This window comes from Mustela lutreola, chromosome 9 (genome assembly GCF_030435805.1).
Source record: "Mustela lutreola isolate mMusLut2 chromosome 9, mMusLut2.pri, whole genome shotgun sequence".
NCBI classification, from domain to species: domain Eukaryota; kingdom Metazoa; phylum Chordata; class Mammalia; order Carnivora; family Mustelidae; genus Mustela; species Mustela lutreola.
Genome location: NC_081298.1, coordinates 69954708 through 69981554, shown reverse-complemented (window position 1 = coordinate 69981554; position 26847 = coordinate 69954708). Strand labels below are relative to the sequence as shown.

The 26847-nt window shown below is 53.1% G+C and overlaps 2 protein-coding genes across 2 annotated transcripts; both read right to left on the bottom strand.

Moving 5' to 3' along the window:
• Positions 1–2604: 2604 nt before the first annotated feature.
• OXER1 (oxoeicosanoid receptor 1) lies at positions 2605–4341 on the bottom strand. The gene has a single exon (XM_059134629.1). The coding sequence runs from the start codon at positions 4146–4148 to the stop codon at positions 3021–3023; it is 1128 nt and encodes a 375-aa protein (XP_058990612.1). The 5' UTR covers positions 4149–4341; the 3' UTR covers positions 2605–3020.
• A 2160-nt stretch (positions 4342–6501) lies between these two features.
• Positions 6502–18712, bottom strand: HAAO (3-hydroxyanthranilate 3,4-dioxygenase). The gene is made up of 10 exons (XM_059134627.1): positions 18554–18712; positions 15834–15912; positions 14135–14218; positions 13733–13839; positions 9761–9850; positions 9409–9452; positions 8994–9139; positions 7301–7373; positions 7013–7091; positions 6502–6907 (listed from the first exon to the last, which is right to left on the bottom strand). Exons 1-10 carry the CDS (start codon positions 18631–18633, stop codon positions 6829–6831), a joined length of 861 nt encoding a protein of 286 aa, XP_058990610.1. The 5' UTR covers positions 18634–18712; the 3' UTR covers positions 6502–6828.
• Positions 18713–26847: the final 8135 nt, after the last annotated feature.

The following is a 26847-nucleotide window of genomic DNA, read 5'->3' as shown; positions in this document are numbered from 1 at the left end:
ATGCTGGATATGAGTGGCTATGGCGGGTCAGCCCAGCCGTTTCTGCTCTCCCCCAGCACAGAAGTCCACAGAGTGAAGTCAGGGATCCCATTTGCTGTCTTTTGGGATATTAGGAGAAAGAAGACAAAGCTCTGCTCCAGATTCACACTAAATAGTGTAACTCACGCAAAGGACCAAAATGCTGTTTGGAACCCAAATGTAGGAAACAGTGTCTTTACTCAACCCGCCTCCAGCCTACCATATATTGCCATGGGTGCCGCCCCCCCTACTCTCCTGGGTGTAGGGGGACAGTTCAACCAGTTTGCCTTCCTCTCCTCCCCCTGCATCCCGTTTCATTCCTTCTCCCCCTCCCTCACCATGTAAATAACTACCTTACTCAGCACTCTGGCATCTTCAGTTATTTCCATCTACACCTCTGGAGTTGGGTGAGAGCCTAATCACTGTTCCTATTTCACAGATGGAGAACGAGGGACCAAGATTAGGACCAGGGAGGCCTTCCATGCAGGGAGAATGTGGAGGCAGCCTAAGTCCCCACTTCTCTCCCCTGAGGGACATCCAGACTCCCTGTAGAGAGGGCTTTGTGAAGGGAGGGGTGGCCCAGCTTCTTGGAGAGGGGGCAGTCCTCAACATCAAGACGAGGGGCAAAGAGGATCCTGGGCAGGATAGGAGTGGGCGCAAACTGTGGCTAGTCTCTAGGACTCCTCAAGGGGAGGGGCAACACTGCACAGAAGCCATGGGAACCATTTAGGGAAATGGGGGCAAGGCAAGTGAGCCCAGTTGCTGAGAGAGTGGGTGGACATGATGGTGTGGTAGATGAGAAGGGGCCAGTGTAGAGAGAAGACGGAGGAAATGGTATATGGAACCCCATTTGCCCACAGAGCCACCCTGAGCCCACAAAAATGGGAAGAGATGGTACCAGATGGAACGTGCCTGACATTTGGCCCACAGTGCATTGTAGAGCCCTGGGGGTGGGGCTGCATGAGAAAGTGCTCAGTTCCCAGCCTCCAGTCTTACTTGGCATTATTGATCTCAGGCTGAGGGTGGGCTGGCCCAGACTTGGCCCACTCCTCCTCATGGCAGAGGGTGGAGAAGTGGGGAGTCTCTAGGAATGGCTCTACCAGAGTCAAAGAGTTAGCAACAAGAAGGGAGGCATGGAGCAGGGGGCCATGGAGGGCAGAGGCATGAGGAAGCTCCTTGCAGGGGCCCAGGCAGCACACCCTTGCTTTGAGAGAAGCTGGGGAGTTTTCAGAAAAGGAAAGCAGGCTGGAGACACACCCGGGAGATGGTTTCCAGTATCTGTTCAACCTATTGTCTCCCAGGCCACCTCCCTCCACCTGACGTGTTTTCCATCTCCCACCCCAACATCTGCACTACTTCTGAGTGCTTTCCTCCCAGGGCACCGGTGATTCCTAGGCCTTGGTCTCCATTCCTAAGAATTTTTAACAGAGGGAGAGTGTCCCTGTCTATGATATGAGAGGATTGGACTTGGATTCAAACTCCGAAGGGAGTTGGGGAAAGGGAATTTGGTCCTCTCATCAGACCCTGTACCTGAGGTCTAGAGGCCTGTGGCTGAGAGGATGAGTGGAGAACTAGTTCCAGCCTCTTCTGTCCTGCCAGTGGGGAAGGTATGTGTGTTCATTCTCCCGAGTTGGCACATGGGGTTCAAGTGGTGCTTATACAGGGCCTTACTAACCTCTTAGTAGCCCTTTGAAAAGCCTTGAAGGCTATACCAAACCCTCTCCCAACCCAGATTAGAAAACTTCTTGTTTTCCCAGGATACACTTAGGAGATTGGAGTAGAAAATACAGATTAGGTCTGCACAAATATTTAAGAAATCTGTCCTAAAAGAAGTTACCAGTCAGTGACTTCCCCTGTGGACAGAAGGACTAACCACTACCCCTTTGCCCCCAGGCCCCTCCCAACAAAAAACCCCCAAATTCATGTCAGGTATACACCTTGTGCCTGGGGGACCCAAGCCAACAGATGGGTTAACCTAGATGGTTGGACACTGACCACAGGCATACCGAGCAGAACAAAGGAATAGAGGTGGACAAGATGGCTTTGGTCCTGGGAGAGGGCTATGAGCCAGCCCTGTGACTCTGAGGCTCCTGTCCTTAGCTGGGGTCCTGTCCTGGTTAGGTTAACAGTCACCACAGGTTCCAAAGCCAGGGAAGGGTACTTGGGGCTGAGGAAAGCTATGGGTAGGATCCCGAGCTGAGCCAGGAGCCTGAGCTGGATGGAGCAGTTAACTTCCAAGGTGCAAGATCTCCTCATTATCCTAGGGGAGGGTGGGCCTGAGCCCTTGATGCACTGGGCAAGACCTCAAGGACTGCAGAAGGGGAGCTAAAGACCAGAACGGAGCCAGGGTCACCCAGGGATCCAGATGAGCTGCCCTCCTATGACCCAGAGAAGCATTTTTTCTGCCTAGAAGGATACTGCAGGGCTCCAGGAGCAATGTGGAAGGATGGTGTCCTGGGGGGCTTCCTTGCTCTGTCCCCAGAGTCTCCCTTCATCTTGGGGTACTCACTTGGAACCCTATTGACCCCAGGGCCAGATGAGCCAAAAGACATTTGTTTAGTTTTCCTTAGAACAGCTGAGGCAAACTTGCATTTTCAAAAGGCAGTTTATTAGCATTGAAAGGGACAAGCTGGAGATGACAAAAATGTGCACTGTCCAACCTCCAAAGCAAGACTTGTGCTTTCCCCCTGGACTGGGCAGCCGTATGGCCCTTTGTCTGGAGGGGAGCTGCTACAGCCTCTGTCTTGTCTCCACCCGCCATCAGTCTCTTTCCTGCACTCTGGGGATGTCATCTGGGACACACTGCTCTGGAAGGTCGAGACCCTTTCCTTCCCCTGCCACCCACCTGGCTCCTGCCAACATCCAGTTGGTTGAGGCACCTTATGCTGGCAACTTTCTCCCTCCAGGTCAGAGCCCAGCCGTCCTTCCTCTTGCAGCCTGGGGAACCCCTAGTCCCGAAAGGGACCTTCTTACTTGAGCAGGCCCTCCAGCGAGACCTCGGTCTACAGTTTCTCCACAGCCTGCATCTTCCGAGTGGCCTCCCGGCGCCGGGCAGATGGCTGGTAGGAACTCTCGTCACTGGCTGAGCCCTGCCGGCCCTCGGTGAGGCCCAGCAGGGCCCGGACCTGGCGGAGGAAGCTAGGGCTCGAGAAGCAGTAGAGCACAGGGTCTAGGGCGCTGTTGAGGTAGGTGAAGGCCAGGGAGCCATGGAAGAGCTGCGTGCAGAGGTCAAGGGCGGGGCAGGCACCCAGGCGGAAGGCCACTAAGGAAGCCATGCCGAAGACAACACTGGGCAAGAAGCAGACTGTGTAGACAGTCACCACCACGGCCAGCACGCGCACAGCTCTCCGCGGGCCCGCCTGCCCCCCAAGGCCACGACGTTGGATCTTGAGCCCGATGCTCACGATGGCAAATACGATGAGTGCCAGTGGTAGGAAGAACTCCAGCACGAACAGGGCCTGGTGCCAGCGGAGCAAAGCCGAGGGCTTGACCCCCAGCCTGTAGCTGAGGCAGGAGCCATCGGGATAGGCGGCCAGGAGCAGGTGTCCGTTGAGGAGCAGGATGCTGGCCCAGAGCCCCCCGGCCACCCAGGTGACCGCCCTCACGGAGGCCCGGCTCAGCGCGTGGTGGGGCCGCACCACCTTCAGGTAGCGGTGGAGGGCGATGGCCGTGAGGAAGACCACGCTGGCTGAGCGGTTGGTGGACAGCATGAAGAGGTTGAGCTTGCAGACGGTGGCCCCGAAACGCCAGCGCTCGTGCAGGAAGTAGTAATCCACACGAAAGGGCAGGTTGACGATCAGGAGAAAGTCGGCCACCACCAGGCTGACCAGGAGCACTGTGTTCGACATCCAGGGCCGCGTGCGGAAGCAGAAGATGAAGAGCGCCAAGCTGTTCCCTGCCAGCCCCAGGACAAACTCTATACCCAGGATCGGTGCCAGGAAGGCGGACACGGTCAGGGAGGAGGCTGGGAAGCAGGAACCTGAGGCCTCTCCTGCAGCGCCTGAATCTGTGGTGAAGGCCCAAGGAGAGGAGGAGAGGGTGGGAGGGAGGGAGGTGAGGAGGGAGCCAGGGAGAGCCGAAGGAGGGAGAGAAAGGAGGGGAGGGGAAGAGCTCAGGTTGTGAGATTCCATGGGCTGCTTGGGCCATGGACCTGAGAGAAGTCTCTATGCTTTCTACCCCTGAGAGAGTGTTTGGGGCAGGAGGAACGATGTTCACTGCCCGCTGGCCACCACGATGACTCAATATCCTGGTGTTCTCATCAGCACCCTTGTGGCCACTGAGAGACACCCAGCCAAAGCGGAACTCTGTAGCCTTCCCTCCTCTCCCCCTCCCCCCACACCAAGTGACCTGGCTGCAAGTTCTCTGAAGAAGGGTGGGGAGTCTGGGCCACCCCTGGCATGGGGAAGAGAGCAGGGCTCAGTAAGGGTGAGACAGAAGCCCAGGGAGACCCTGACGTGGGAGGAAGGCCCAGCTGGGGTGAGGAGGAGAAGAGTGTCTGCAGCCTTGAGGGCTCAGACGTTTGCTTGCCTGAAGGCCAGAGCTGGTCCTGGCAACCCATGGCTCTCAGATTCACGCAGACCACCCTGCACCCCACCCCCCCATTATCTGTACAGACTGGATAGCTGCCTCCCTGTCCCCATCAGCTCCGGCAGCAGGGAGTGTGGTGCCAACAGGATGTTGTTTCTGGAGAGGGAGGTGGGGAGTCTAGCTGATACCTTGACCACATGCTCATGGCCTTGTGGAATAAGCCTGTTTGTACCCCACGATCCCCGATTCCAGAGTGTCCAAAGTCCTTGTACCCTATGAACTACCTCCTACACGCAGAGGGCTCCCCTGCCAGTTTCTCCTGCCCTGGGACCTGGGGCTCCTCCCCCAGACAGAACAATACAGTAAGCCTTCAAGATGCCCTGTCCACTGTGTGCCCCATGCCATCCTGACTCTGCATTCACCACAGACGGGGCAGTAGAGGCCAGAGCTGTCCTCAGGCAAGGCGCAAGTCCTGTTCTACCTCTGCATGGTGTTCGCAGGGGTGCCTGGGGCCTCAGGCTCCTCATGACCTGGGACAGGGCCAAGGGAGGCTGTGGTTCTAGATGCCTGCCCTGGCCGTCTGGCTGCGGTCAGCAGTGGGCTAGGCACGCCCACTCGGCCAAGGCCTCAGGGCTTTCAGACACAGTGGCTGTTGGCCTCTCTCTCTCAAAGCCTCCAGGTCCCTCTCTCCTCTGTCCCAGGCTCCCATCTGGCCAAGGCTGAGGTAGACGGGCTCAAATAGGCTGTGACCAAGGGGTGCCAGGTGGCCTGAGCCTTGAATGCAGACAGGCCTTGTTTAGAACCAGAGCTGCTTGTTTGCTAAACCTCTTAGGGAGTTCCCTAGCACGGAGTCAATGTTCAGAAAAACAGATCTAATTTGCATTATTTTCTCAGAGTAGGTTTGCCCTGGGCACTAGGGGAAAGCTTGTCTTCTCCTAGCCCCCTGGCTCTGTGCAGGGGACATCCTTGGGACATTCCCCATGTCCTCTCCTCAGTTCCTGCAGAGTGCAAGGCTGTGCTGTAGCCCATGGTCACGCCAGCCTCTGCCTTCACCTCCTGGACTGTATGAGTTTGTAGGGGGAGGCAGCAGTGTTTCTTCTTGGCCTGTGGGAGAGGAAAGCCTTAGAGGTAGAGATGGGCACAGTCTCTGACATTCCTCGGGGGTGGAAACCCTTTTCAGCAAAGCCAGGTTCCCATCTGCCCTGCAGCATAGTGAATCCAAGGAGTGGGCTGCCAGGCCGCAGTGGGGGCAGGCAGGGTTGAGACCCCCTGTTTGAGGAAGCTATGACTCTCTCACCAGGAACCTGTTCCATCTAGATCCCACTTCACTTACGCCACCCGCAACCCCTTCTGGATTTCTCGCTGAAGTCCCAGGAAACTGAGTTCTGATCTCTGCTGTAGGTTCTGGGTTTTGTCTCTACCCACAGCTGCTTCTAGGGTTCCCAGCACTCCAGAACCCTGCAGAGCACCCAGGAGCCTTCTGGGTCTTTGGACATGGTGCCTGTACATAGCCGGGGAGCAGATACCGGCCCACTGCCAAGTTCCTGATATCACTTTGGTTACCATGACCGTCATGTGTTAACTGTGGTTTACTCCAGGTGGTGGATCCTGTGTTTTTAAGTATTTTTGCTTTCTACAATTAGTATACATCACTTGTTACTAGAGAGGAAAAAACCCAACAGATGCTGTTTTTAAAAGTCATCTGAAAATAAGTGGGAAAGACTAAGAGGCAGAGGGACAATAAGAGCTATGTCCCCGGGACGAGCCCCAGAACTGAATGGATGGGCCACACACACAGTGAAGTGAGCCCCTTTACAAGTAAGAACACACACTAACAGACTGTCCATACACCTACTTCACCTGGTGCCCCCCACACATCAGACAGACAGACACAGTCTCAGGAGCACAGGGGGCGGCCATCAATGATAGCCCGTGTGCTTGCAGACATACAGGCACTTGTCCACCAGGAAGCCTTTATTGAGGGCCCTCGGGGTGGCAGGCGAGTGCTGTCCTGAGCCTGGGAGGACAGAGGGATGGAGAGGCAGCCCGGCCTCAATCATGGAGCAGACTATGTAGGGCAGTGGGCAGAGGAATGATAGAAGAGAAGGGGTATGACTGTCCCCCCAAGAGCCTGGCTGAGAGGAGGAGGAGTCTGGATGGCAGTGTCCAGGACCCTGCTCCAGGGACACGCAGTATCTCGGCAGCAGTACACGCAGAAGCAGAGAGGGGAATTGGGTGGGGGAGGGAGGCACTGTGGCTCCTTGGGGGGCAGCAACCAGAGGATCAGCCCAGGGGCTTCTTGCGGGCGGGGTCCTGGGTCACAGCCAGGGCCACAGAGTCCCGTCCTCGGTCCCAGGTGTACCTGCGGAGACACAGGTGGGTGGGGGTCAGACAGGTGGGTCCTGAGCATCCCAGGGGAAGGAGGATGGTCCCGCAGCTTGAGGGCAAAGTCCTCCCATGTACTCACGCATTCCCAGCTGGCACCAGAAGGCTGTCATCCGGGGCCAGGCTCAGGTGCTCGTCCCCCATTGTCACCACAGAGGAACCTTCCTGGGAACGAGGAGCAGGAGAACAGGAATGGAGGCCGTTGGGCCTCGACACCTATCTAGGTGTCCCTGAGTCTGCCTTGGCAGGGAGGCCCTGGGAGCCATTTCTGGTTCTGGGCATCCAAGGCCCAGCAGCAGCCTGGTCCCCGGGGGCGAGAGGATGTCAGGATGTCATCCCCCCCCCTTCACCCCACCGTCAGGGGCCCCACTTGCCAATTGCCACAGCCACACATCCACGTCCTGTCTCGGGCCCTTGCTGCTGCCTTGTCCATGGACAATCACCTGGCAGGAAGCAACACACATCTTTCTGGTGCTTCTGCCCCACACAGGAGATGGCCTTGAACCTGCTCCCCAGACTGGGCCCACAGCAACAGGCATAGCCTTATCTTCATGTTTAGAGTCTAGACCAGGACTTAGAGAGGAAGGCTGCCAGGCCGAGGGCCTCCCCACTGCCTCCACAAGGAAAAGTGCTGCCTACCTGCTGTCCAGGATCACGCCAGCTTGCCCTTCACACATACACGTGCACATCGGATTCCTCAGCTGCCCATCCCCACAACTGCTGACCCGTATGAAGGCCTGACTGCCAGGGTACACTCGGCACCCAGGCACTCATGCACACACGGCTTAATGTGGACTCACATATCACACACATAGTTCCACAAACAGGGCCCACCTGCCTTCTTCCATGAGATTCTGGCCTGAGGAGGAGGAGAGGGGAGGGGACCAGCCTCTTTGACCTGCATCAGCCTGGCGGCTACTGGGCAAGCCTTGCTCCTGCTGGCCCAGAGCAGGACTCAGTAGATATTCTTTTGGCATAAACTGAAGCAGGGGGGAAGCAGGCGTGTGCATGAGGCAGAAGGCAGGACCGTGAGGCCAGCTTGGTAGCAAATGCCATTGCCGTGATGGGCTGGGAGGGGCTTCGTGGTGTGCGTCTGCTTGCAGGCCATAACTTTCGGGGCAGGTGTGCACCCAGGGAGCTTCCCTCCACGAGGGTGTCTGATCCAAACTGCGAGGGATGTGCCAGGGGCAAATTATAAAGCCCAAGCAAGCCCAAGCCTGGCACCTTGTCTAGCCCAGGATACCTGATAGGACCTGGGCACTGCCTGCTCCTCCTGGCATCCAGTCCTGGTGCCTGCAGCCCTCATTCCCCTAGCAGTGCCAGGCTATTTCAAGCTTCTACACCTTTACCTATGCTTCTCCCTTACTGGTAATGCTCTCTCAGCCTCCCTTTCTTCCTTTGACAAGCTCCTATATTTGCTTTAAAAAAATGTAGCTTACACATCACCTCCTCCAGGAAGTCTTTCCTGACTTCCCTCCAGCCTGGGTTTGTCCTTCATTGTCCTATGGCTTCCTGAAGCTTCTCTACCAAATAACATATCACCTGATTGTGGTAATTTTTGATTAACTTGTCTGTTTATCAGACCATACACTCTTTGAGGCAGTGACTCTTATCTTTTTTTCTACCAAAGCCTGAATCATAATAGCCATTCAATAAATGTTGAATGAAAGAAAGGCAGCTTTATTTGGGTGGGTCTGTCTCTGCCTCTCTCCATCCCCAGGCACTTCTCTTCCATCTGGCCCCCCAGGCTGAGACTGTCCAAAAGTTCAGGAATTCCTAGTAGAAAGATAACACTAGGCCCCTAGGAATCAGTCAGTGGATGGGGCAACCCCCTACTCTGAAGGCAAAGAAAGACTTGAGACCGTGTAGCCTCCACTCCTCACAGAGCCGTCACTCTCTGAGTCAGGGAGGAAACAGGAAGGCCTTTGTTTATGTCACAACTTCTGAAACTCTGTGTGTGTGTGTGTGTGCGCGCGCGCGCGCTCGTGTGTATGTGTGGGTGATTAGTTCCCATTTCCCAGGGCTGCTGGGTAGATGCCCTGGGTGGCACAGGGCCTCATTACCTGTGTCTCAAAGGAGTCCCCAAACAGGCTGAGGGGTGTGCCTGCCTGCAGCTGCCTGCGGTGCCCATCCAGCCAGGCCTCCAGGGACATGGGCTCCATGACAGATCGCGTGCTCAGGAGGAATGGTGGTTTCTGTCGCAGCTGGTCTGCACCCACAGCAGAGCTATGTCAGTGGCCTCCGGCACGCCCTGCCCAGAACCCCTGCAGGCCCAGGGGTCTCAGCTCTGAGTCACCAGAATGGGCTCTGGATCCAGCTTGAGGACCAAGCAGCCACATGGGGGACACTATTTGGGGCCATCATCTCATGCCTTTAGTACTGGCAAGAGTACTCAAAAGGAGACTGGTATTCTGAGGCAAGACCCATTCTACTCTGGGAAAGCAGAGAAGGGAGAAAGGCAGTTCCCAGGGGGCTCACCAGGGATGGGCTTTCCTGTTTTGTATTGCTCAGAGCTGAAGAACCTGCAGGGAGAAAGGGGGAGGACAAGTGGCCAGCATTCCCGAATGAGCAGTCCAGGGAGACACACAGATACACACACACTCATATGCTCTCGGGTGCAGGAGCCCACACACTCATCCGGTCCCTATACAATTCCATGTAGGTCCACCCTCCCCTCCCTTACCAGCCCAGGCCCTCCCCTCTGGAAGAGGCAGACATCCCCCTCCCCCGACACCCCAGGCACGCTGGCTCCAGCGCGGTGGGGACTGCTGGGTGGGTCAGAGCAAGGGGCCTCAGAGAACAAGGGGCGGGGACTGGGCTGAGGGCTCACTCCTGGATGATGGGAGCCAACTGTGTGCCAAGGTCCTCGCAGTAGAACCACTTCTCGAACAGGACGTCCGTAGTGTCCTCCACATAGTACCTGCCAGAGCAAAGGACAGGTAACCCAGCTCCCCACCTGGGCAGCCTGGGGGGGGGGGGGGAGCTACCTGTGGAGGTCTGGACAATGGCTAACCCTGGCCTCCAGAGCTGGATGCTTCTTCACCCCGTTTGCACAACCTAGTGGCTGATGCTCACTCGCCCACCCCTGGCTCTCCCAGAAGCATTATATGCCCCAAAGTCTGGTGGCGGGGTGGAGAGTGGGGGGAGCAGTGGCTATTATCGAATCTATTTGCATTCCTGATTGCCCAAGTTTGACCATTTAAGATGCTAGAACTCTGGGGCTCGGAGAAGGTGGGTAACTTGGCAGGGATTCCACAGCCTGTAAGTGGCAGGAACTGGACAGACTCGAGGCAGTCTTAGAAACACAGACAACATCAATAACAAGGGTCTTCATTTTCCCAGACAGGAAGCTGAAGCTGATCCTGAATACAGGGCCTGTGGCTGGGGAGTCTAGATCAGCTACAGCTCTAGATCAGAGTGCATGGAACCTTATGGAACCGACATGCAGGAGATACCCCCGGATGAGGTGTTCTTGGGGTCATGGATGCCTTTGAGAATTGGAGCAAAGGGCTGGGCCTCTTTTCCAGAGGCAAGACCACGTACGTGTACACCTAGCCTCTCCAAGACCAGTCCACCAAGCCTCAGACAGGCTCAGTGTGCTCCTCCGCTGGCTGATGGCGGTCGTGCCTCAGGCCCCTGGTGTGTGCTGTGCTTTTGTTGACCTAATGTCTAATTCTCAGGCTCTACTACTCCCAGGGCCAGGCCTGGTTCGTCCTTTCCAGCTCCTCCTGAGAAAGAGAAGTGGTCTTGCTTATGGGACATGGTTTATAGACACAGAGCTCATCTTACCTTCAATCCTGGGCTGGAGCTGGCCACCAGAAATCTTGCCTTCAGAGTAGCATTTGAATGCTGAGCCCCTAGCTTTTTTTTTTTTTTTTCTTAAGACTTTATTTTTCCATTTGAAAGAGAGAGTGAGGGAGCACAGCAGAAGCAGGGGAGGAGCAGGGGGAAGAACAGAGGGAGGAACAGGGGGAGGAGCAGACTTGCCACTGAGCTGGGAGCCCCATGCAGGAATTGATCCTAGGACTTCAGGATCATGACCTGAGCCGAAGGCAGACACTTAACCCACTGAGCCACCCAAGCTTCCCTTAAAAAATAAAGTCTAAAAAAAAAAAAAAAAAATTCAAAACAGGAAGATGAAATCTCTTATTGTAAAAATGTTATTGAAGATGGGGTGCCTGCGTGGTTCAGTCACCCGACTGAATCAACCGGCTCTTGATTTTAGCTCAGGTCATGATCTCAGGGTTGGGGAGATAGGGCCCTGCATTTGGCTCTGTGCTCAGTGTGGAGTCTGTCTCTCTCTCTTTGCCTCTTCCCCAACTCGCATGAGTGCAAGCTCGCTCTCTCTCTCAAATAAATAAACAAATAATTTTAAAAATGTTATTGAGGACACTATCCACTCTGTCACTAAAGACTTCTTTCATAAAGCCCGGTGAAAGATGTCTTTTGGAATCAAAGGACAGACCTCTGTTGCTGTAACAGTTGGTTAATATATCATTGTGTTTTTGAAAAGCATTGAATGGTATAAAGAAGGCTTATGAGTTTCTTAAGTAACAAAATCAAAACTCAACCCCATGCTTGCTAAGACTGCAATGCTGAAAGGTGTAGATATGAAAGAGGCAAGACAGAAGGTGAACAGCTTTGTGAGGTTTAACTGACGACAGGTTTGTTTGTTTGTTTGTTTTCTCTTTATTATTGTCCATTTGGTGTTACGGAGACATCATTCACATTCCATAACATTTTCCCTCTTCCTGAAAAAGTTTTAACTTTGTTTTCTTGCCTCCTTTTACTTTTCCTGACTTCAAGCCTGAATGTGTAGGACTTGGCTGATTAGAAAAAGGGGAAGTGGGGCACCTGGGTGGCTCAGTGGGTTAAAGCCTCTGCCTTCAGCTCAGGTTATGCTCCCAGGATCCTGGGATAGAGCCCCACCCTGCATCGGGCTCTCTGCTCAGCAGGGAACATGCTTCCCTTCCACTCTCCCTGCCTGCCTCGCTGCCTACTTGGGATCTCTGTCTGTCAAATAAATAAATAAAATCTTTTAAAAAGGGGGAGGAGTATTGGGTGCCTGGGTGGCTCAGTGGGTTAAGCCGCTGCCTTCGGCTCAGGTCATGATCTCAGAGTACTGGGATGGAGCCCTGCATCGGGCTCTCTGCTCCGCGGGGAGCCTGCTTCCTCCTCTCTCTCTCTCTGCCTGCCTCTCTGCCTACTTGTGATCTCTCTCTGTCAAATAAAAAATTAAAAAAAGGGGGGGTAGTATTAAAAAATACCATTGTGGGGGCGCCTGGGTGGCTCAGTGGGTTGGGTCGCTGCCTTCGGCTCAGGTCATGATCTCAGGGTCCTGGGATCGAGTCCCGCATCGGGCTCTCTGCTAAGCAGGGAGCCTGCTTCCTCCTCTCTCTCTCTCTGCCTGCCTCTCTGCCTACTTGTGATCTCTCTCTGTCAAATAAATAATAAAATCTTTAAAAAAAAAAATTAAAAAAAAAATAAATAAAAAATACCATTGTAACAGGAGATGGGGGGCAAAGGATCCCAATCTCAGGAACTTGGGGAGAAAGTGTCATTTTCTTATTTAAAAAAATACAGAAAAATAGTTTAGCTTTTGGAAAAACCTGTGTCCCTCAGAACCACAGGCTGCATCAGATAATAGATGGGTGACTGACTGGCGCCCACTGGGAGCTCAGCTCTGGAAAGAGTGGCTGCCCCCCACCCCACCCCAGTGTTTGTCTCCTCCTCTGTGCTGACTCACAGTCTTATCTAGATTGACCTGACCCTAATTTCCTATTTCTCTGTAATGCCCGCTCTGCTGCCTTCTAGCAAACTCAACTCCCCTGTGTCCACTCTTCTTCTTCTTCTTCTTTTTTTTAAGAAGATTTTATTTATTTATTTGACAGACAGAGATCGCCCCCCCCTCTTCAAGTAGGCAGAGAGGCAGGCAGAGAGAGAGGAGGAAGCAGGCTCCCCGTCAAGCAAAGAGCCTGATGCGGGGCTTGATCCCAGGACCCTGGGATCATGACCTGAGCCGAAGGGAGAGGCTTTAACCCACTGAGCCACCCAGGCGCCCCTTCTTTTTTTTTTTTTTTTAAGATTTTATTTATTTATTTGACAGAGAGAGGTCACAAATAGGCAGAGAGGCAGGCAGAGATAGAGGTGGAAGCAGGCTCACCGCTGAGCAGAGAGCCGGATGTGGGGCTCGATCCCAGGACCCTGGGATCATGACCTGAGCCGAAGACAGAGGCTTAACCCACTGAGACACCCAAGCGCTCCTGTGCCCAGTCTTCTTATCTGTAAAGTGGAGATGACAGCAGCCCCTGCCTCTCAGGATCTCCGGGCGGGTGAGATGGATAGATACACCTCAAGCATCTATCGGAGGCCCTAGCCAGTGTCATATGCATGTCAGCCCTGGCTGTGAAATGAGTTGGGGGAACAGAAACAAGCCGAGGCTGAAGGAGGGCATCGCTGGGAGGAGTGGCAGTGTTCCTGGCCGCCCACGCCAGGAAGGAAGGGCTGACTTTGGCATCCCCCCTACCCCCAACCCCCCGAAGACCTCGGTGCGGGAAGCGCAGGTTCTGGTCTTCAGGCTGAGTGGGCTCCCAGGGGGTCACAGAGGACATCTTTCCTAACCCCCATCATCAGACTCCCTCTCCCACTGCCTCTAACTCATCCCGTGAGCCAGCAAACACAGGATCTGCACTGCTTCTAACCCTCTCCGTGGTCAGCAAGCACTTCCCCGAGTCTATCTAGGGTCTTTCCTCTGCTGCTTGCCCCCATCTCCGCCCTGGATGCCTGGACGAGGCCCATTTACCTGAGCCCATCCAGCTCCGTTTGCAGCCGTGTCCGTTCAATGACCAGTCCCACGGTGTTGGCAAACCTCTGTGGAGAGTGGGGTACCCCGGCGGGAAGCAGGAATATCTGCAGTGGGGGAGACAAGGTGTCGCAAGGCAGCAACCCCCTCTGGAGACCTGGGCGCTCCCCCTGTAATGGCCTCCCCCGCTGGCCCACGGGGTCCAGCAACGCCCCCCCCCCTCTCTTCAAGCCTCCAGCCCGGAGCGGAGGCCTTGCTGAAGATGGGCAGCTCACAGGAGGAAAAGCCCAAGGTCTGGGAAGGGAGGCAGGACAAGGCAGGGAGGACACACTCCCAAAGCCAGAGCTCCCAAAGCCAGCACAAGAGGACCTTGGGTTCCTGCTCCTTGGAGCCCCGGCTCACCTCTCCCTGCCGAATGGTCACAGCCCGGTGTTTCCCTCGCTCCAGGACCTGGAGAACCATGTCGCCCTCTAGCTGGTAGAACACCTATGGGACAGGACAGCAGTCAGGCTCTGTCCCTGCCTCCTTCCTCTTCCAGGTGCTTGGCCTGAGTTCTGATCTGAACACCCGAGAAACTTCCTGAAGGCCTTTATGAGCAGTTCTGTCACTCCAGCTTTGAGGCCCCAGCCTCCCCTGACACGTGCTACAGACTGGAGCGCTGGAGCCGCCAGACGAACTATATCCCAGCTCAGGCAGATGTTAAATTAAATCTGGCCTCCAAGGCCTTACAGGGGCACAAACCCACTTCTAGTCAAATTCCTCCCAGCCACCTGAGTATCTGTCTTTCCTGAGAGGGACCACCTACCTGCTCAGACCAGCCCTCCTCATCTGTCAGCCACCAGCTGAGTCACTGCTTGGCCTGGGCCCCTCAGTGGACAGACACCCATCCACACTACCAGACAAGCTTGGGGAGGCCCAAAAGTGGGGTGTGGGGCAGAGACGCTCGGGGCCAAGGGAAGGAAAGAGGGAATGAGACAGGAAAGGTGGGCACTGACACCAGGGCTAACAGAGTGGAAGCCTCTGGAAGGCAAGCGGAGGGGCCTACGGTTGACTGAGGCAAGCAGAGAAAGCTGAAACCAGTCTAGTGTACCACTGTGCTCAGTGGCCATCCCTATCCAACCTGGTCTTCTCTCTGTGGCTTTGGATATTCCTGCTGATTTTTGCCACAGAGGAAAACGGTCTCCCGTGAGGTGCAGTGAGAATCTGGTGGCTGGGAGAGATGTGAGGGGTTATCTGGCCTATTCTGGGAGGCTGCTCCCTGTTGGCCTGGGGTCCTCACTCCTCTGCCTTGCCCCCTTCACCCCCAACTAGGTGCTCTGTAAATATTTGTTGAGTGAGTGATTCTCCTATGCTTCCTCCAGGCCCTGGCTGTGGCTGGGAGGCCTGGGGTGGCGGTGGAGGCTGGACTCTGGACCTTGAACCCTTGCATCAGGCCCCCCATGATCATCTTTTGTCACCAGAGATCCTGAAAGCTGGAAATCCACCAATGTCCCTCCTTCAAGGGGCCCACCTTTTTCTTTTTAATCCTACTTTTGTTTATTTACCTTGGGCTAGGGGAAGTACAGAGATGGTTCAAAATCCGAGTTACAAGAGGGTATTCAGTGCAAATTACCCCACCCACCCTCCCCCTCCATCAAACAGCCCCCAGGAACTCCTGTGTCTTGGGCCCTCTAGATAAGGAGGGAGCCTCTCCGTCCCAAACATCTCCGGAGAACTCAACTCCGGAGACCAGAGTAGAGCACCCAGGTCCCTGTCAGCATTTGGGGCTCATTTGGGAGGCCAGTCTTCCATATTCATATTTGAGGGGGAGGGAACCAAGCCATCGCACCTGGCACAGGATGCCCAAGGAATGATATGCAGCAGCTGGAGCCTCCCTCTCATACCCACAGAGCCTGGGCTCTTTCCTAGGGCCTCCCCCACAGAGCTGGAGGATGGAGCCATCCCTGTGCACCCACAATGTGCAGGCAGCCGTTCTGCCCTGGAATTTCATCCATCAGCCACCTGGCCACCCCCCACCCCTCCTGTCCACCGGCTCTGGCTCTTGCTTGGGCAGTTCCCCCTCCTCCAAGGCTATTAAAGAAGTGGGCAGTAGCAGGCGTACCTCCTCACCCTCCTCAATGTGGTAGTCCTTCCTGATGTTGGGGCCCCCGACAAACATGACTTTGAGCTGCTCCTGGTGCCTGCAATAGACAAAGGGGAAGAGGTCCTGAACCAGCTCACGGGACAAGACAGGAGGGGTGCAGGGGCCCATGGGGGGCCTGGAAGGAGACTGGCTACACTTGGGAGAGGTGACAGGGTTGTTTCTGTATCGTTGTCCCTACAGTCTTTACATTTCCTCCCTTCCCCTCTCATCTCAGTATAGTTGTGCCCATCCAAGTGTGTGTGCGCGTGCGTGTGTGTGTGTGTGTGTGTGTCTGAGACTATTTGTATACCTGTAGACTCTTTTTGTACCTGTATCTCAGTGGATTTGTGTGTGTGTCCCCAACATCCTCTGACCTAGTAGTGGGGGACTTACCGCTTCATCAACCAGGATCCCTGGTCCTGTTCAAGGTCTCCAATTACTTTTTTTTTTTTTTTTAGATTTTATTTATTTATTTGACAGACAGAGATCACAAGTAGGCAGAGAGGCAGGCAGAGAGGGGAAGAAGCAGACTCCCTGCTAAGCAGAAAGCCCAATGCGGGACTTGATCCCAGGACCCTGGGATCATGACCTGAGCTGAAGGCAGAGGCTTTAACCCACTGAGCCACCCAGGCGCCCCCATATGGAAAGTTCTTGAATGAGCCCACTCCATAACTATTTCCAGCCATTAACTGGAGTACCTCAGCCAGACCATGTCCCTCTTCTTCTGCTCACCCCTCCCCACTACAGTTTCACGTAACCCCCTCACCCCCAAATTCATATGTTGATGTCCTACCCCCAGGACCTCAGAATGTGATCCAATTTGGAAATCGAGTAATCGAAGACGTATGTAACTGGTTAAGCCATAGTGAAGTCACACTAATCCTTAGTAAAAGGGGAAATATAGGAGAACCTGGGTGGTCCAGTCATAAGCGTCTGCCTTTGGCTCAGGTCATGATCCTGGGGTCCTGGGATGGAGCCCCACATCAGGCTCCCTGTTCTACAGAGAGTTTGCTTCTCCCTCTCCCTCTGTACCACCCCCACTGTGCATGTTCTCTCTCTCACTCTCTCTCAAATAGATAAATAAAGAATTTTTTTAAAGGGGGGGGGTGGAATTTAGACCCAAACACACTGACAGGGAGAGTGCCCTGTGAAATGAGGACAGAGATCAGGTTGATGCAGCAGAAACCAAGGAAGGTCAAGATTGCCACCAAGCCCCCAGGAACTAGGAGAGGCCGGGGGCAGACTGTCCTTGGCAGCCCTAGCCAACAGGAGGTGGGGGGCCACAGCTCTGTTCCGTCCAAAGGCCCATTATGCTGGCCTGCCTCCACTCCGTGTCTCTTTTTCTATGTATTGGCCTCCTCCTCTCACCCAAATGTTAGCTCCCCAAGGAAGGGACTGTCAGCTTGTTTTCTGCTGTATCTCCAGTGTCCAGAACAGTGTCTGGCATGTACTGAGAGCTCAGCAAACACCTGCTGAATGAACAAAAGGCAGGGCCTGCATTTTGTGACCGTTATTATTGGGGCTGAGCCAGAGGCTTGGGTGGGGGGGCCTGGAGGCAGGGGCAGCCCACACCACCCAGGCTGGTGGTGACAACGGTGGCCGCAGAGCAGTGGCCAGAGGGCTGGAGAGGAGCAGAGTGATTCGAGATGCGGTTGGGGCCCCTTGGGGGACCGAGAACCAGCTGCACAGGGATGAAGAGGAGGAAAGGGTGAGGGCCACAATAGTGGTAGAATACAGGAAGCTCTGGGATGGGCGTAGGGGTTTGGCTGTGACTGGTGGTGGCAGTGCCACACGGTGACCAAGGGTGTGGACTTGCGAGTCACACTCTTACATGGTCTGGAGTCTAGACCAGGACTCATGCTAGCTTGTGGGACACTGGGAGAGTCCCTATTAGATTCCCACCTTAAGCAGCTAGTATGAGGACTAAGCCTTTGGCTTGTCAACGTGTGCCAGTACTGCTGTGTGGTTTGGGGTGCCAGGTCACCGGGAATGTTCTGCAGATATGACAATGTGAACCAGGAGCTGGGGAGCACACGAGGCCCAGCCATGGGGTAGAGGGCAGGGGAGGGAGGTGAAGGGGCCACGGAGGAGGCCCCAGGTCTGCTGGAGAAAGACTGGTGTGGAACACTATTGGCCCTGCTGGGTGCTGTGGGCAGTGGTGGCTAGGTGCCTCCTGGTGGGAGTGTGTATGCACACTTGTAAGGAGGGGCCTGGGGAAGGCACAAAATCGAGATCCTCCCGCAGGAGGTGACCTTCCGACTTGACACTCTAGCGTCAGGTTCTACTGCAATTCTGGGGCATCATTAAAACCACAGTCCCCAGACTTCTGAGAATCACTGGGGGGGTGGGGGCGTGGGAGAGCTATTTCTAAGTCCTGGGGACAGGGCGGTGACCTGCCATCTGTATCTCCACTAGTCTCAGTCACCCAACCATCTTCAGAAATAAAGGTCAAAATCTCCAGGGCAGAGTCTCGAAAGAGGAACAAATGAGGGTGGGGGAATCCAGAACAGCCTGCCCTCCCCCTCCCCCGCCGAAGGCACAAGAGGATGGCAGGCCCCTTCTTCAAATTCCTGGGTGAAGGAGCTGGGGGCTGGAGGGTGAGGGGTGAGGGGTGAGGAGGGCTGGAGGGTGAGGGGTGCGGACGGAGGAAGGGAGGTGGGGGCAGAAGACAGGAGGAGGGCAGCGTGCGTGGGACTCACAGGAGCTTGTTGCAAACCGGGGGCAGGAAGGAGGCCCGGTTCTCCTCCACCCAAGTCTTCACCCTCAAGGGACGCTCCATGGTAGCCCGGGAGCCGGCTCTGGAGCCTGTTGCCCTGGCGGGTGTAGAAGGGGTGCGGCTCCGCCCAGCCGCCCATTGGCCGCCTAGCGAATCCGCAACCCTGGGTGGGGGCAAAGGGCGAGGCAACGCCCCCCCCCGGCCCCCTGCCGCCTCCCGCTGCCCCCTGCCGCCCCCCGCCGCCCCCCGCCGCCCCCCGCCGCCCCCACGGCTGGGCAGTTGGCTGGGCTGCGGACCTCGAGGTAGCCCTTCCCGGACTTTGGTCCCGGGCTGCCCCTGATCAGCAGGGCGGCCTCCGCGCGCAGGAAGCGGGGGGGCGGGATGGGGGCGCCCCTCCTCTCCGCGGGGTTCGGGCTCAGCGCCCCTGCACATGCTTGGGCTCCCCGCAAACGTGCGTGGTCCCCTGTCCCCAGACTCTGCGCCCTGCACCCCGGGTGAGGCTCCAGAAGACGGACTGCGATGAGAGGAAGGCGAGTTTGGAAATCAGCACGTGCGTATGAGGTGCTGGCCCTGGAGGGAAGCCTCAGTGTCCTCATGCGAGAAATGGGAATGTCTACACAGCCATCCCAGGGTTGCACAGCGGCCGCCATCGGCCCCCAGATGGCTGTCAGTTCCTATCCGCGGAAGAGGACGGCGGTCAGGCGGGTGTCCCCAGGTTTAGCGAGGGTCGCTCGCCTGGCTCCGCCTCGGAGGGGACGGAGCACGACACGGGGACCCTGGCCCTCGCCTCCATTCGCAGGGGGCAGAGCACCGACGACGTAGCGCCCAGCGCTGTCTGAGCTCCTGATGTGTCTTAGGGACCTACTCAAGTCACACGACACTTGGGTGAGAGTTTTACCGACGAAGAACCAGGCACTCGGTATGCCAGCCCTCGGGGTTCCGGGGGTGAGGCGGGCTGCCACGCCTGTGCCCGCGCTTCCAGCCGGGTTACCCTGGGGTGAGTGGGGGCGACTGTGAAATCGGAGAACCGGGTGGGGGCGCGGAGGAGGGCAAGACTACCCGACACCTGTTTTCTTCTCTTCCTTCCGGACTCAGAATTCTTAGGAAAAATGTGGGTGTGTTGTTGGAGGGTCGGGTGGGGAGAAGGTAAACAGCTCGGGCTCTGACGCTGGAATCCAGACCACAGAGTTTGAGAAATTCAGCTCCCCCAACTCCTGCCCTCCCAGTCCCTCTTTCCCCTTCCCCGCTGCCCGGGGTGGGCTGGTTTTCTCAGCGCCTTCCCACACACAGACCCGCGCCCCCTCGCTCCCCCCACAACCCTGGGCAAGTCAGAATCCAGTCAGAGAGGCGAGAAGATTGCCACCCACCTCTGCTAGGACGACCCTCCTGTTTCCTCTCCACCCCCACCTCTATCCCCCCTTTCGCCAGGCCTTCGTTTTCTTTTTCCTTATTTATTTCCGACTTGTTCTGCGGAGTATTTCTTTCTGGAATATTGTTTGGCACCAAAACAACTCAAACCATATTCTTTGTAAGTAATCTAGAGGAGAGGTAAACAGCGACTGGTGAAGGAACAAAGATCCATGATAGCCTAGGTGTGTTTTGGGTGTTTGTTACCTGGTTGGATGGGTAGGTGGGTGGATGGAAGCATGAACGATGTTCCCTTACACAGTACAAAGGAAAGGATAGTTACATGTATTTTAATGTATGCAGTCAAATAGCGGGAGGAATTGAGGCCACAAGTAGGATGTTTGGGGTCTGAATTATCCAGGCAAACCCTAAGCACAGGCTAAATAATCTGCTGTCTGGTCGCTGTCTAATATGCCCTCTGGTTTTTGTTTAGATAAAAAAATCACATCTGTCCAACTGGCACCCTTCCTGGGTTGAGTGTCAGGCACCCTTTGACGTCAGTGTTCAGAAAAATGACAGTTCCCCTTTTATCCCAGTGTTTGGCCTCATTTAGTCACAGCCAACTGGAATCCTACACATGGAGCTATGGGCTCTTTCCAGTTTCTATAGTCCCCCTGCAGTAGCCTCCTCTGCCCTGGTGATGAAGTTCTAGAACCTAGGTGAGGTTTGGTGGGCTGAGGTCCGGAGCCGATGACCAAGAAAGAATTCTTGAGACATCTTTGGTGCAAAATGGTGGTTTATTAGAGCACGGGGACAGGGCCCGTGGGCAGGCAGAGATGCGGCTGCCCTGGGTTGTGAGGGGTGGTTGGTTATATACGCAGGAGTTGGGTAGGTGAGGACAACGGGGTATTCAGAAGGGCTATTGGGGCAAAGAATACTATCAGGATATTGAAGGCTTAGTTACTATCAAGTAAAGACAATTGAGAGTCTCCTGGTGGAATGTTACATTCCTGCCATCAAGCATCCTTGTTAATGAGATTTAGGTTTAGAAGAAATTTAACTTTATTTACTTTTCCTTCTACCTCCACCTCCTTCGGTTTTTATGGAGGGGAGGGTGACATTAGGCTTGAGAAACTGAGTTCTGTGTCTTTGGAATTTGGGCTATTGATAAGGTAACTTCTTTGTTTGTAAATCTCAAGGACATTTGCAAACCAAGGGAGACTCCTGTCTTGTAGGATTGTGATCTTAGCAAGTTAACTATTTATCATTTTATGGCAGTCAGGGGTGCCTGAGGAATGCTACACCTATGGAGGGGAGCGGATGAAAGGGGGGGTGCAAGGCGCCAGCTCTTGCTTTGTCCTCAGCCAGCCTCCTGCTCCCTCATCACTGGTGCCTTGCTCTGGCCTCCCCTGGATGGCAGTGACTCCCCTAAGTCACTCAGTTCAGTAGATGCTTGGAGGTTTTGGTGAACCTGAATGGTGAGAACTGTCAGATCCCTATAATCTCGCCATACCCAGAACACATTGGTTCAGCCAATCCCTTTCCCTGAGCTTCTGGGTCTGTCTTTGCCTCCCTGATTCTCCCCTTTCCCCGCACTTTGATGTAATTCAGCAAGTATTTAAGAGCAGATAGCTTTAGATGAGTAAGAGGGCTAGGTTATGAACTGAACTGGTTACTTGGAAATCTCTGCTTTGGTCCTGCTATCTCTTGAATTATTTAGAAGTCTGTTTTGAAATTTCTAGACATATGGTCTGTTTATTTTTGTTGTTGGTGTTGTTTGGCTATCATTGTGTTTTTCATTTCTAATTTTATTGCACTTTGGTGAGTGAAGATGGTCTGAGTATTATTTTTGGGTGGAGGGATATATTAATCCCTGAGACTTTGGTCGACTTTGTGAATGTGTATTCTTTCAGAATGTAGTTCTAAATGTTTCTGTTAGATCAACCTGTGCTGTCACCCAAATTATTGTTATTGTTATTTGAGAGATAGAGCAACTGAGCAGGGTGGTGGGTACAGAGGGAGAGGGAGAGAGAATCTTAGGCTCCCTGCCCAGCATGAAGCCAAGTGCAGGGCTCAATTTTATGACCCTGAGATCATGACCTGAGCCAAAATTAAGAGATGGTTGCTTAACCACCTGAGCCGCCCAGATGCCCCATCATTATTCTGATCTTAAAAAACTGATTAATATCTTGGTTTCTGAGAGTAACATGTTTTTGAGTCTCCACTGTAATTTTTGGTCAGTTTCTCCCTATTCTTTGAGCAGATTTCATTTTACATATTTTAAGTCTACATTTGCCGCTTCCAGTCGGCGACGGCGACGAGAGAAGAATTAGGCACAAACAAGTCAGCTGCAAAAGACTGGGAGCAGGGGACAACGGTCGAAAAAGACTGCTGCCCCAAGCAACTCCACAGTCTCACTTTTATTAGATAGAAAACAATAGCCAACAGAAGGATTGATGAAGGTCACAGTTAGTCACATCTTGCAGGTCAGCAAGGCGGAGGGTAATGTTTATAGTTAACCAAGCACATTCAAAGGACTCATCTAACAACGAGCACTTCTGGGAAGAGAAAGGAGCGATCACGAAAAAGGGAATCAGGCGGTTTTCGTTCCACCCTGAGCTGACCAGGCGTTCCCGGGTGCGCTCGGCTTTCCTGAAGCAGGTGGCGTTCCGCCCTGAGTGAGCCGGGCATCCCCAGCTGCCCAGCTTCTGTGAAGGGGTGGCATTCCCGCCCTGAGCGAGCCGGGCATCCCCAGCTGCCCAGCTTCACGGTCGTACATCGTCCTTCTCCCCAAAGACCTGTTGTCAGTATCAGTGTTTCTTTTTTTTTTTTTTTTTTTTTTTCTCTTCAAGATTTTATTTATTTATTTGACAGAGAGAAATCACAAGTAGATGGAGAGGCAGGCAGAGAGAGAGAGAGAGAGGGAAACAGGCTCCCTGCTGAGCAGAGAGCCCGATGTGGGACTCGATCCCAGGACCCCGAGATCATGACCCGAGCCGAAGGCAGCGGCCCAACCCACTGAGCCACCCAGGCGCCCAGTATCAGTGTTTCTTAAGGCCATATCTAAATGTGCTTGGCAACTAGTAAAATCCTCCAGGGGTTACAGTTTAAGTAACAAATTGTTCCGAGGGGCAGCAGCATACATTGTTAGATGTAAAAAGCCTCATGACTATTTTACCTTCTTGTTATAGTGTCTCTTGATCAATATGAGCTATTTCTTCTTTGGTTCTTTTCATCTTGACTTTGACAGCAATATTGCTATACCTTTGTGTGTTTGTTTATTTTCCAGGTGTTGTAAGTTGATCAAAAAGATGCCACGGGGCTCCTGGCTGGCTCAGTTAGTAGAGCATGCGGCTCTTGAGTTCAGGGTTGTGAATTTGAGCCCCATGTTGGGGGTAGAGATGACCTGAAAATAAAATCTTAAAAAAAAAAAAAAAAAGTCACAATAACTCCTCTTCTCAAATCCATATACTTTGCAGTGTGACTTTGCCACTCGTCCCATCAAAGGTGAGTGTGTTTCCACAACCATGGCACTGAAGGACCCCAGGTCAGAATTATACTATAGCCTATAAGTTTTAACATTCTTTTTATAACCAGCTTATGCTAACTGAGAAACTGTAGCTAGCTGATGATAGATAAGGGAGTCAGCAAGCAGCATAACAGGATAACGAATAGCGAAAATCTGTGTTTAACCCGGCTGTTTCTGGCTTCTGTATAATAATGCTTCTAATGCTTTGCTAAGAAATGAAAAATTGCTTAAACCCTCAACTCTAAGGAGCAAGAGGCTGGCTGAGGACAAAGCAAAAGCTGGCGCCTTGCACCCCCCCCTTCACCCGCTCCCCTCCATATGTGTAGCATTATAAATAGTTAACTTGCAGAAATCACAGTCCTGCAGGGTAGGAGTCTCCCTTGGTTTGCAAATGTCCTTGAGATTTACAACAAAGAAGTTACCTTACGTTTGATAGCAGGAATGTAACATTTCACCAGGAGAGACTCCCAATTGTCTTTATGTTAGGACCTCATTAAAGGGAAAATGGCCTTGGCTTGATAGTAACCAGGCCTTCAATATCCTGATAGTGCTTTCATTCGCATGCGTGGGCTAACCGGCCAGTTCTGCTTCTGTAAGATTGCTTTGTCTGCTTTCGCACGTGGGTCCCCTGATCCACTCCACTGACGCCAAGTATGCCTGTTCAAACTATCAATCAGTCAGCTCAGCCCCTCCCGAAACTTGTTTGTCCATAAAAATCCTGCACTACCCCAGCCTGGTGTGCTCAGCTAGCAGGAGCTGCTGACCACCCGCAGGCGCCTGCGGAAACAATAAAGAACCTCTTGCTCTTTGCATCCTGTGGCAGTGTTGAATTCTTGGGTAAGGGGATCTGCAGGTCTTTCATTTGGAGGTCCCACCGAGATCATCGGACTCCTGCCCAAGGATCCAACCGACTCCCACCGGGAGGTAAGCTGGCCAGCATTTAAGCTTTAATAACTGTGTTTTTGTCTTCTATCTCATGTTTTCGTCTGTCTTGCCTATACGCCTGTATAGGATTGTACAACAGCGTGCGTTGTTGCTTCGTATTTTGGGCAGCTTGAGAAGGAGTTGACGAATTCGGACTTCTCCCCTGCCACCCTGGGGGACGCCCCAGGGATTAGAGGGGCCCGCTTTTTCGGGGCCCCACAAGTATCCGAGGGATACATTTGTTTGTCCGCCACAGGGGAGCCTCTTGGTTCCCCTGGGCGGGTTTTGTCCACCACAGGGAGACCTCGAGGCTCCCTTGGGCCGGTTGAATTTGTACTTTCGGTTTTGTACCAAAATCGCGCAGCGTCCTTCTTGTTAATTGTTTTGTGTGTCTTACTTATTGTCCTTGGTGTTTTCTTTGACTCTAAAATGGGGCAAACACTTACCACCTTGGAGGCCAACAATGTATGTCTTCATGTATGTCTCCATGTTATGCCTTTAAATGTGGGTATATGTTCCTTGTACTGGTCATGAAGGTTACATTCTGTTTAATGGGAGGGTGTCTAACCCGTTTGAATCTGAGGAATGCCTGACTGTATGAATGTGTGTTTGTGTGGCTCCACCGCCTTCGGCTACGGAGTCTGTGTGGGCTGCACCCTGAGTCTCCCGGAGCGTCATACGGCATAACGGTCATCTACTCCATGGAGTAGCCTGGTCCGGGGTTTATACGGATAGACCTTAGCTAAGACGCTCCTAAGTTCCCGCGAGGGACGCGAGCAGGACAGCACCTGAAAGATCCCCCTCCCCTTGTCTGCAACATCGTACATATCGGGAGGGAATATAAGAGATAGGTATTAAGAGCTAAAACCAGATTCAATGAGTCAGCTAGTAAATTTCCTCCTGACATATTGGATGATAATTACGTAAATAAGCCTTCTTCTAGTAAACCCAGGTTGCTGGGCCATCCCTAGCAAAGGGGACTCTGGCTTTATTTCTCTCTGTTTCTCCTAATAGATGTGGGGGCTTCTCCCTCACTCACTTCCCGTGTAAATGGCTATAACTGGAGCCAACTGGGGTTGGTCTAACTCGAGACAGAGACTATAAGGAATATTCCCAAGCAGCTGCCGAAACTCTCTTTGTTTCGGGGAAGTTTCCCTGTGTTCTCTGGCCTGACTTGGACTGCATAACCCCTCCCCCCTCGCTGATGGGAAAGCATGGCATCTGCTCCTCTGTTGGGGCTTAGGAGCTCCAAAACTGGGAATCCTTTCTCTGCCTCCTGGCAGCACTTTGTTTCTTCTGTTTCCCTCTTCTCCTATTTCTGTACCAACGTGTGTGCAGCCTGCATGACTGGCCTCTAGATTATACACCACAGCTCCTTCTCTCTTCACTGTCAAGGAGCAAGAAGAACACCCCCTGGACCTAACACCCCCCCCTCCAGATCTTCCCAACCATGTCTCAGGTAAACATTAAAAGTGGAGTGGGTCCAGGTGGAACGTAAATCAGTGTTGGAACTAAGTTAAGTTTGTTGGTTTAATTAAGATAAGACCTGTCTTTTAAGTTATCAGCAGTAAATGTGAAACTTCGAAGTTTACTGAAGGTCAAATAAGCTCATGTTATTTATTAAAATTTGTTAGCAAAGAAATAACTAAACTGATGGTTAATTGTCTGTCTCAAAGTTCTAATGGGTAATTGCTGAAGTAACTTTCAAAGTCTTTGGTAACCTGAAAGTTTTAAAGTTTTGCTTGGATGACAAATGGAATTAAATTGTGGACATCTAGGTCCTAACCAAACAGGATAAAATGCTAAGTCATTAATTACTGGATGTAGGTTTGTGCTTTTGACTTCTTACTGTAAAGAAACTAAGAGTATTTAAATCTGTTGGTAAACTTGTTTGCCACTTAACTGATTCATAAATTTGCCACCTGAAGAATTCTGTTGTAACAGTTAATTGGTTAATAACTAAAGGTGTTTCTAAGAGTACAAGGTTCTGCTTAGTGTAACTAAGACTGATGGAAATAAAGGGAAACTTTATGTAGGAAAGTAGGAGATATGTAAGAAAGATTTAAGGAATGGGAATACATTTTGTTGAAGGTAAGGGAAGGTAATTTTGTCCTAAATGAGATGGTTGTTTGGAAGGAAATAGCTTGGGACAAAACCTGAATGCAAAGGAAAGTTGTAGAAGGTTTGTGAACGGAAATCTTCACAAAATAAATTTTAGATATGGTCAGGACAGACTAAAAAAAGAAAGAAAAACAGCCTCCAAGGTAATTTAGCACTCTCCTGACCTGCCTCCACACAGATTATACTTCCTAGTATAAGGGCCATTTGGCCTTGAGAGATTAAGGAAACAGCCCAACCTTGAGGGACTGCGAAACCACCCGGTTACCATCCTCCATTGCCTGTAACCATAGAAACTCACTCTAATCTGTAAAGAGTGAAACGGGAGTGATCACCTCCCATTAGCCAGAGATGCCCAA

Excerpts from the sequence above, each read along its gene's own strand:
- OXER1 (XM_059134629.1), bottom strand. The coding sequence starts at position 4,148 with ATGGAATCTCACAACCTGAGCTCTTCCCCTCCCCTCCTTTCTCTCCCT.
- HAAO (XM_059134627.1), bottom strand. The coding sequence starts at position 18,633 with ATGGAGCGTCCCTTGAGGGTGAAGACTTGGGTGGAGGAGAACCGGGCC. Across the intron at positions 9,851-13,732 it reads ACGGAGCTGGATGGGCTCAG|GTACTATGTGGAGGACACTA; the intron begins GTAAATGGGCCT and ends TTGCTCTGGCAG. Across the intron at positions 6,908-7,012 it reads CTGGTGCCAGCTGGGAATGC|GTACACCTGGGACCGAGGAC; the intron begins GTGAGTACATGG and ends GTGTCTCCGCAG.